Source organism: Cyprinodon tularosa, unplaced genomic scaffold, assembly GCF_016077235.1.
Source record: "Cyprinodon tularosa strain WSP-4 unplaced genomic scaffold, ASM1607723v1 ctg760, whole genome shotgun sequence".
Lineage (NCBI taxonomy): Eukaryota > Metazoa > Chordata > Actinopteri > Cyprinodontiformes > Cyprinodontidae > Cyprinodon > Cyprinodon tularosa.
In genome coordinates this window covers 287704-299177 of record NW_024039519.1, presented here as the reverse complement: position 1 = coordinate 299177, position 11474 = coordinate 287704, and the positions used below count along the sequence as shown (strand labels likewise).

The following is an 11474-nucleotide window of genomic DNA, read 5'->3' as shown; positions in this document are numbered from 1 at the left end:
CAGACCCCTCTAGCACTTTGATTTCTAAAAAGCTCCTAGCGCCAAATCTAGAGACTTTTTTCTGCTACTGGAGACTTTGGAGACAACATATAAAAGCAGCGAACTCTGCTCTCCAGAGCAAGTAGATTGGTAACCCCGCCTCCTGCTCTCCTCTATCTTGTCTGCTGTCATGATTCATGCAGCTATTATTTCATCCAAATGAAAAATGGAGAACAGAGAAGCAGATCATGGCTTGTCTACAGTGAAAAGAAGGACTGGGTTATTTACTTTGGCCTTTTTGGAAACACAGGAAGGAGCAATCAGCTAAGTGAGCTTAGTGCTTGGAAAAAATCTTTCATTCCTTTAGAGACAGCATGAAAAGTCAGCTGAGTACAAAACATAGAGAGGAAAACAAGAAGAAAAGAAACAAGAGAGGGACACAACCTAGAACAGATAATGGATGTCTATTCTATTAACATTTATCTATCTGTAGAATGGGTCTGTTTTATATCTTGTCTTCTCCATTCAGAGGGGCCCCCTGCCTGTCTCTGCCTAGGGCCCCACATTCCCTAAATCCCCCCCTGGCCTAAGAGGCATTAGTCCACCCCAGGTTTTTACTCCAAAAGAAGTTTTAAAACCATATTTTATTTTTCCTTGAAATAAACTGAAGGCTGTAATGTGGCTCTTTATAGTAAAGTTTGAGTGGATTGAGCTCACGGTTACTGTGATGAACAATGACCTGAGGAAACCAGAGCATCAGGCTGAGCTGGAGAGAAGATCTGAAAGTTTTCCTCCATTTTTCAGTGATTCTCTATGCATCACTCAGACTGCTCTCTGATAAAGACCTCACTGCCCCTGAAGGTGATGATGAAGATGATCTGTGGGGAGGAGGAGGAAGAAGGAGGGATGTCACCAGTTAATAACCTCAGCCTCCTCCTGCCTGTCAGCATCATGATCGCAGAAGCACCGGGAGCTCCACCAGAGGAGACGCGTCCTGATGTCCGGCAGTGAGCGGAGCTGCAGCCCGTGAGAACCAGAACCAGAACCAGAAGCAGAAGCAGAACCAGAAGCAGAACCAGAACCAGAACCAGAAGCAGAAGCAGAACCAGAATCCACCGGTTCCGTTCTCTCCAACGGACCGCGGAGGAGATCGGCGCGCTCGGATAGTGTCCGCCGGCTGGCTGCGCGTGTCTGTGACGCGCGGCGGAGCTGCTGGAGCTTCTCCCGTCCCGCGCGGGTCCAACATCAACCTCATCCCAGCCGGAAATCAGCCACCATGGTTCTGCTGGGGTCCCTGCTGGTTCTTCTCTTCCCAGGTAAGATGCAGTAAACACGGTCGATGCGCTCCTGCTTCGGTTGCTCGGTGATCCTGGAAAGGACGGAACTTTTCAGCAGCAGTCACAACAAACTGGGAAGCCCTGACATGCAGTCAGTGGTTAAGGTTCCATGAAGGAGTCTAAAAGTTTGCAGGAAGCTCAGAGACCAGTCAGGGTTACTGGGAACAGTGGCGGCCTCTCCAGCATCCCCAGTAACATCCCAGAGTGGCAGAAAAACATCGCTTACTGTGAATCCTTCATTGGTCCTGCAGGAGGTCTGCAGCTGCATCCTGAAACCAGCTGATGTTTCTCAGATTGATGAATATTTGCTTTGAACTGAATTAAATCAGCTTCTAGAGGTTCTTCTGGACCTTTTCTGGGTGCAGCTCGTTCCCTCATCCTCTCCACCTGCTGGTGCAGCAGATGATGCTCTAATTCTCCTCCAATTATTCTCCTCTTTCATGCTCCTTATTTTCTAATGCTGGCAGGTTTCATCTGAAATGCTGCATCTTTTTTAGAATGAAACCACATCAGTTTCCTCTGGGCGTGACTGCAGCTCTCTTTGTGTTTTAGGATTGCAGCTTTTTGATTTGAACTCTTGAAGATCAATTAAAAAAATCCTCGTATTAAGTCATAAATATATATATTTTTTGTGATCTAAAGGCTGGGTTTGCAGAGATCCGCTGAGGGATAAACGCTGCTGCTCCAAAGAGGCGGGTGTCTGGTTGGAAATGCAGCAGACCTGGACAAAGATTCAGTCTAACAGGTCATCAGGGTGTGAAGGTTTTAGGTTTTATATTAAAAATAAGATGATGGAATAAAATCCATTCCCAGATCATAATTAGATTTACTCCCAGAAGAAAACAGATTTAAATTTCTCCTTCAGACTGAAATGAGGTTTTTGTAAAAAGTTGGACTTTCTCTGTGTGAAAGAAATCAATTTCCTCACAGAGTTAAAATGAAGATTTTTGTCTTTGTTGAGGTGGAAACAGGTTGGAGGGCTGAAAGCGGAACCTCCTATCTGTGTCTCATTTAGCAGCTTTTATCTCTCAGTTTGTTTGTTTTTTCCAGACTTTTTTTATCTGAAGGGAAAAACCAAAGGAGCGGCAGGGAAACCCAGAGCAAAATAAGATCAGATGCGCCTGGTTCCTGCTGCTCCTCAGGTCTTCCAGGTCCAGGCGGTGCTGCTCGGTTCAGCCTCAGCAGAACTAATGAATTAAACCTTGTATGCTGCCTGTGTTCATTAGTCCCCTCACTTACTGTCCGGCTGCACTGATGACTGACAGCCTGCTGTCTCTATGATGACTCTTATTTTTTAATCTAATTCCCCTTGGATTGGGCTGCGTGTCTGAATAAATAGTTCCAGTGGTTCAGTGAGGAGGGGCAGTCACCTGGCGCCGGTGTGCAAACACATTTGGAGCGAAGTTTGATGTCTTATCTGCACGCAGACAGGTGTGTGTTGTGTTTATTTTTAGAGAAAGCAGAAGATGGCTCAGTGTGCGCAGACAAGCTGGGAGTTTTCCAGGACCCAGAGTGATGGGGATGCTACGGGAGCTTAGATCCACTCTGCTCTGCTCCTTTTCCTGAGCAGCTGCTGGCCTGAATGGCGCTAACCCATCCTTCACCAATGGCACTGACATGATGATGATGATGATGATGATGATGATGATGATGATGATGATGATGATGATGAGTGGAAGTAGTTTATATCTGAGAAATCTATCAATTATAACATTTCTCACAGAAATGTTTCCAGAACAGGTGCTCCATCGGTCCAAGAAGGTTCTGAACAGTCATTCATAATCATCTCTGTGTGTTAAATAGAAAAAAAAGGGTTTATAAACCTAAAACTGTGTTTTAAAGAACGTCTGTTTTCTGTAAAGTAAAATATTCATTGAACTGTGATGATGGCTGAGTGGCCCAGCTGGCCCCAGAGCCACTTTAGCTGTAAAACTAAACATCGGCTTATCTCACCAGTTTACAAGTTAAAAAAAAATATTTGATTATAACTGTGTGATTTAATGTTGCTTTTTTTTTATATACATTTTTCATAAAATACAAGAAGCTTTAATCTGTTCAAATTATTTTCTATTTATATTTTTGATGATAAAGAAATTTTCTTACTTATTGTAAACCTCCGATTAGTGGAATACCAGGGTTATTATTATTTTTTTAATACTTCAATAATCCCAGAGGGAAATTCTCTCTCTGCATTTAACCCATCCCTTTGGGGAGCAGTGGGCTGCCATTGTGCAGCACCCAGGGAGCAGTGTGGGGTTAAGGGTCTTGCTCAGGGACCCAGAGTGGCAGTCTGTGGGAGTGGGGGATCGAAGCACCTTCCCTAACCACTAGTTCACCATTTTTTCCTCACAACTGTCCATCAGGGTTAGAGGTCAAGATCGTGCTGCTCATCTCCAACAGTGAAACCTTGGTCATGGACCACAGGCAGACCCTCGCATGTCCCCCTAATTACCTATGGCAACAGATGGCTAACCACAGACACATGCACCAGGAGGAACCCCACAGATAAACTGCGAGGAACCCCACAGACAAACGGTGCGAAACCCCTCAGAGAAACAGGCAGCAACCCCACAGACACAAGGGGAGGAACCCCAGTCGTATGAGGGAAACGATTGTCAATTTTTGCAACAGCGACAAGGTGACCCTGACAGGACTAAGCGGGAGAAGATGCATGGATGTATGGATGGGTGATGGACGGATGATGGATGATGATGATGGATGGATGGATGATGATGATGGATGGATGGATGGATGGATGGATGGGTGATGGACGGATGATGGATGATGATGATGGATGGATGGATGATGATGATGATGGATGGATGGATGGGTGATGGACGGATGATGGATGATGATGATGGATGGATGGATGATGATGATGGATGGATGGATGGGTGATGGACGGATGATGGATGATGATGATGGATGGATGGATGATGGATGGATGAATGGATGGATGATGGATGGATGATAGATGGATGGATGGATGATGGATGGATGAATGGATGGATGATGGATGGATGATAGATGGATGATAGATGGATGGATGGATGGATGATGAATGGATGGATGGATGGCTGATGTTGATGATGGATGGATGGATGGATGATGATGATGGATGGATGGATGGATGGATGGATGGATGATGATGATGGATGGATGGATGGATGGATGGATGGATGATGGATGGATGGATGGATGGATGGATGATGAATGGATGGATGGATGGATGGATGGATGGATGGATGGATGGCTGATGTTGATGATGATGGATGGATGGATGGATGGATGATGATGGATGGATGGATGGATGGATGGATGGATGGATGGATGGATGATGGATGTATGATGTTGATTATGATGGATGGATGGATGGATGGATGATGATGATGGATGGATGATGTTGATGATGGATGGATGGATGATGATGGATGGATGGATGGATGGATGATGTTGACGATGATGGATGGATGGATGATGATGATGGATGGATGGATGATGTTGACGATGATGGATGGATAGATGATGATGATGGATGGATGGATGGATGATGTTGACGATGATGGATGGATGATGATGATGGATGGATGGATGGATGATGATGATGATGGATGGATGGATGGATGATGGATGTATGATGTTGATTATGATGGATGGATGGATGGATGGATGATGATGATGGATGGATGATGATGATGGATGGATGATGATGGATGGATGGATGGATGGATGATGTTGACGATGATGGATGGATGGATGATGATGATGGATGGATGGATGGATGGATGGATGATGTTGACGATGTTGGATGGATGGATGATGATGATGGATGGATGGATGGATGATGTTGACGATGATGGATGGATGGATGATGATGATGGATGGATGGATGGATGGATGATGTTGACGATGATGGATGGATGGATGATGATGATGGATGGATGATGATGATGGATGGATGGATGGATGGATGGATGATGTTGACGATGATGGATGGATGGATGGATGATGATGATGGATGGATGGATGGATGATGATGGATAGATGGATGGATGATGTTGACGATGATGGATGGATGGATGATGATGATGGATGGATGGATGGATGGATGATGGATGTATGATGTTGATTATGATGGATGGATGGATGGATGGATGGATGGATGGATGATGATGATGGATGGATGATGATGGATGGATGATGTTGATGATGGATGGATGGATGATGATGGATGGATGATGATGGATGGATGGATGGATGGATGGATGGATGATGTTGACGATGATGGATGGATGGATGATGATGATGGATGGATGGATGGATGGATGGATGATGTTGACAATGATGGATGGATGATGATGATGATGGATGGATGGATGGATGGATGATGTTGACGATGATGGATGGATGGATGATGATGATGGATGGATGATGATGGATGGATGGATGGATAGATGGATGATGTTGACGATGATGGATGGATGGATGGATGATGATGATGGATGGATGGATGATGATGGATAGATGGATGGATGATGATGGATGGATGGATGATGATTGATGGATGGATGATGATTGATGGATGGATGGATGATGATGATGGATGGATGATGATGGATGGATGGATGGATGATGATGGATGGATGGATGGATGGATGGATGATGATTGATGGATGGATGGATGATGATGATGGATGGATGGATGGATGGATGATGATGATGGATGGATGGATGATTATGATGATGGATGGATGGATGGATGATGAGGATGATGATGGATGGATGATGGATGGATGGATGATGGTGATGGATGGATGGATGGATGGATGGATGATGATGGATGGATGGATGATGATGGATGGATGGATGATGGATGGATGGATGGATGGATGATGGATAGATGGATGGATGGATGGATGATGGATGGATGGATGGATGGATGATGGATGGATGGATGATGATGATGATGATGATGATGATGGATGGATGATGGATGGATGATGATGATGATGATGATGATGATGATGGATGGATGATTATGATGATGATGATGGATGGATGGATGATTATGATGATGATGGATGGATGGATGGATGATGATGGATGGGTGGATGATGATGATGGATGGGTAGATGATGATGATGGATGGATGGATGATGATGATGATGGATGGGTGGATGATGATGATGGATGGATGGATGGATGGATGGATGATGATGATGATGATGATGATGATGATGATGGATGGATGATTATGATGATGATGATGGATGGATGGATGATTATGATGATGATGGATGGATGGATGGATGATGATGGATGGGTGGATGATGATGATGGATGGGTAGATGATGATGATGGATGGATGGATGATGATGATGATGGATGGGTGGATGATGATGATGGATGGATGGATGGATGATGATGATGATGGATGGATGGATGATGGATGGATGATGATGGATGGATGGATGATGATGGATGGATGATTATGATGATGATGGATGGATGGATGGATGATGATGGATGGGTGGATGATGATGATGGATGGGTAGATGATGATGATGGATGGATGGATGATGATGATGATGGATGGGTGGATGATGATGATGGATGGATGGATGGATGATGATGATGATGGATGGATGGATGATGGATGGATGATGATGGATGGATGGATGATGATGGATGGATGATGATGGATGGATGGATGATGATGGATGGATGATGATGGATGGATGGATGATGATGGATGGATGGATGGATGATGATGGATGGATGGATGGATGATGATGGATGGATGGATTATGGATGGATGGATGATGGATGGATGATGGATGGATGGATGATGATGATGATGGATGGATGATGGATGGATGATGATGATGATGATGATGATGATGATGATGGATGGATGGATGATTATGATGATGATGATGATGATGGATGGATGGATGATTATGATGATGATGGATGGATGGATGATGATGGATGAATGGATGGATGGATGGATTATGATGGATGGATGATGATGGATGGGTAGATGATGATGATGGATGGATGGATGATGATGATGGATGGGTGGATGATGATGATGGGTGGATGGATGGATGATGATGATGATGGATGGATGGATGATGGATGGATGATGATGGATGGATGGATGATGATGGATGGATGATGATGGATGGATGATGATGGATAAATGGATGGATGATGATGATGGATGGATGGATGGATGATGATGATGGATGATGATGGATGGATGATGATGGATGGATGGATGATGATGGATGGATGATGATGGATGAATGGATGGATGATGATGATGGATGGATGGATGGATGATGATGATGATGATGGATGGATGGATGATGGATGGATGATGATGGATGGATGGATGATGATGGATGGATGATGATGGATGGATGGATGATGATGGATGGATGATGATGGATGAATGGATGGATGATGATGATGGATGGATGGATGATGATGATGGATGATGATGGATGGATGATGATGGATGGATGGATGATGATGGATGGATGATAATGGATGAATGGATGGATGATGATGATGGATGGATGGATGATGATGGATGGATGATGATGGATGAATGGATGGATGATGATGATGGATGGATGGATGGATGATGATGATGGATGGATGATGTTGGATGGATGGATGATGATGATGATGATGGATGAATGGATGGATGATGATGATGATGGATGGATGATGATGATGATGATGATGATGGATGGATGGATGATGATGATGGATGGATGGATGATGATGATGGATGGATAGATGATGATGATGGATGGATGGATGGATGGATGATGATGATGATGATGATGGATGGATGGATGATGATGATGATGGATGGATGGATGGATGATGATGATGATGATGATGGATGGATGATGATGATGATGATGGACTCATAAAGCCTTGAAAATCCTGAATGGGATCTAAAAATGAATAACTAATCATTTTATAACCAAACAATAAACCAACATCCTAATTGGATGGAAAGAAAAGATGAATTAAAGACAGAAATGTGCTTTTTCATCTGAGTCTTTATATATAAATAGACAGTCAGATAAGGAAATATTAATTTTGGATATCGTAGAGGGATTTATTTAGTAGAAATGAAAGTTTTAAACTAGCTCTCATGACTTGGAAGAAAACAAATCCTCAAAGTTAGACTAAACATGCAACAAATGCTGTTTCTGCCACATAGTTTATGAAGTAGATGGAGCAGCTGAGGATGAGGAGGATGAAGAGAGAGCCATGAGCTGCTGAGTGGAGCAGGAGGCAGACACAGAGCGAAGACGGACGCTGGACTTTCCCAAAGTTGAACCACACACTTATTGAAATTCATGACAGCTTTAAAGACAGAGCAGCTGCCTGGATGGAGGTTTAGCTAACAGTCTGAAAGCTTTACAACTTGTTGTCCTCATCAATGAGCTGCCTGATATTCATATAAAACATCCCAGATTTAAACCCCTTCTTTGTTTCCCTGCTCCATGGAGGCTCTGCCAGCCGCCACAGGAGAATTATTGTCCTTCTTCTTTCTTAAATGTGTAGACTTTCTTCTGAAAGTCACGATCAACGCTGAGAGACGATGAAACATTGAGAGCTGCTTCCACACAAACTCCTCATGGAGCATATTCTGCTGGTGGCAGCAAGCTGCTTTGTTTGTTCCAGAGATTTGAAGTTTTTTCGACCTTCTAGGGCCCAATCCGGTGTTCTGTCAGACCAGCATACCCATAGTCAATACACGTTTATCCCTTTAGTTTGTACGAAAATTAAACTTTTAACTACCTCAATGTCGTCTTCACTTCCAGACGACCAGCTGTCAGCGATTTTCTGCTCTCGAAGCGGCAGTTTCTAGCACATGTGTGATTTTGTTGAAATAAATATGAAGCAATATCAGTATAGCAATGTTCCCTCAAAGCAGTTGGTTTCTTCTCAGAAGGAAACATTTAATGCTCATTCAATTAAAGAAAGACATCTATGCTAACAGCTCTAGCTAGTATATCACTGTCCTTGTTTTTATGCTTTTATTTGCATGACCTCTAAATGTGCCGTTACTTCCTGGTTACCTGCTGTCGATAAATACGATATGATGGAGCCAACCGTCTCCACACAGAAACACACATCCAAACAAACAGGCAGGGGGGGCCACGCTTTGAACAACGGCGGCCATCAGAGGCTGAGATGGAGACGTCTTATCTGTATTGATCTCCAGTGACAGATGATGACGTCTATGAAAAGCAATGAGGCCGGGGAAATGAGTATCATAAAGCTGCTTTGATGATAAGTGTGGAAAGAAAAGAAGCCAGTCAGAGCGGGACGGAGAGGCGATCATCCCAGGTCAGACCAGTGAGGGGGAGGCGGGAGGATGAAGAGGATTAGAGGTGAGTGAGGGGAATGAACTTGGTGAAAGAAGTGAGGAAATCCATCTTCCCTCTTCTGTTGCATTTAATGAGAAATGAGCAGCGAATGCGGCTTCCTTCCTCCTGGCTCCATCTGATCTGGAAGCAGGAGTGTGTGTGGGGTGGGGGGGTGGGGGGTTCTGCGTTCCCCTCAAAGGAAGCGGTGTGTCTGGGGGAGTAGTCTGGAGGTCTTCTGTGTGGTTTGTTGATAACTGGGATTTGGAAGTCAAACACAGAGAAAGCAGATGGTGTGTTGGCTGCCGCTGCCTTCGCTGCGTGTTTGTCGAGTGTGTGAGCAAACATTATGTTACGCCGTGTGTGTCTGCGAGCGTGTCCTTATCTAAACCCGGCTCCGGCCCTCGGTCCGTGGTCCCTGAAGGTAGCTCTGCTCTCTGCGGTGAAGCTCCGGGCTGCGGCTTGACCTCCTGCCCATCTGCTATGGTAACGACAGATGTGTCAGAGGCTGGCCTCAGATCTGCGGACGGGGAGACAATCCAAAGACAGATTTCAGGCGGCAGGAGGGACCGCTGCCTCACATCTTCTCTTGTTCGTTAATCTAGAAATGCTCTCAGCTTTAGATGTCAGCATGTGGTGAAGCAGAAAACCTCCTGATAGAGACAGACTCAGTTTAGTATCTATGCTGGAAATAAATATTCCTCTTTCTCAGTTTTTACTATAACTGCATTTCTGCACCTTCCCAAAGGGAAACAGGCTGAAACTGTCTCTTTGCCAATTTGGACCCACATTTGTAAGCATTAATCAAACATACCAAAAAAGTAAATAAAAAAACAATCCACTGGACGTTGTTTCCAAGTTTGAAGACATTTCTCTTCCCATCCAGGAAGCTTTTCAATTCAAAATGTCAGAAATAGCGTTGAGTTCCAGAACTCATGCAAATAGAAACGGATGAACGGGTCCCCCCCCCTTTGGAATGAGGGTCGTTTGGGTTCTTTGTTAGCCTGCAATGCCCCATACCTGTCTATGTCTCTGAAAGGAGGGACGTTAAAGGGAATTGCTGGCCTCAAAACTGCTCAAAATAAACCAAAAAAAGCAATTCACTTCATAAGAGCTGGTGTCTCCGTAGTTCAGGTGTGTTTCCCAGCACTTCGTTCTGGTACCAGTCAAAGGTTTTCAACATTTCTTTTCAACCATGACAGCGGCGAGCATCTCCTTATTGGCTTAATCTGACCCTTTTAGTGTTTCCTTTCTTGATCAAACCGGCGCCTGGTCCAAAAGGCAGCCTGTCCTGCATGTTTTAGATGGTTCTCTGCTAAAACACCTGATTCAGGGGAATGCAGCTTAACAAAGCCTGGGCATCTAAAACGTGCAGCACAGTCTGCCCAGAGGACCAGAGTTTATAAACTCTACATTGATCCTAAGCTTTCAGCTGAACGTAGACGAAGTGGTTTAGTTTTCTCTTCTCTTATCTTGGAAAACTGTGTTGATAATGTTTTAGAGGTCTTGAGGTGTGAAGTTGTGGTTTAATAACGTATTTTGGTTTACACCCAAAGTGCTCCTGCTCTGCAGCTGTTCTGCCTTTTATACCAAATCTTAGCCAGCGTTTCCGGGTTGCCACGCCTCGGTAACAGGACTGACTCCTCACACTGTGATGTACGTAACAACATCATGAACCTGGAGAGTATCTGAAGCAATAGTTCACTCCTCGCTACGCAGAGGAAAGCAGTGGGTTGGCGAAGAGGAAACCGATGCA

At 44.3% G+C, this 11474-nt stretch overlaps 1 protein-coding gene across 1 annotated transcript in view; it reads left to right on the top strand.

Moving 5' to 3' along the window:
* The first annotated feature begins 894 nt into the window (after positions 1-894).
* gfra3 (GDNF family receptor alpha 3) overlaps positions 895-11474 on the top strand; it is an 88644-nt gene continuing 78064 nt past the window's right edge. Inside the window, exon 1 of the mRNA XM_038270463.1 lies at positions 895-1295. Coding sequence (XP_038126391.1) covers positions 1256-1295 — 40 coding nt within the window. The 5' untranslated portion in view covers positions 895-1255. The remainder of the gene's footprint in view (positions 1296-11474) is intronic.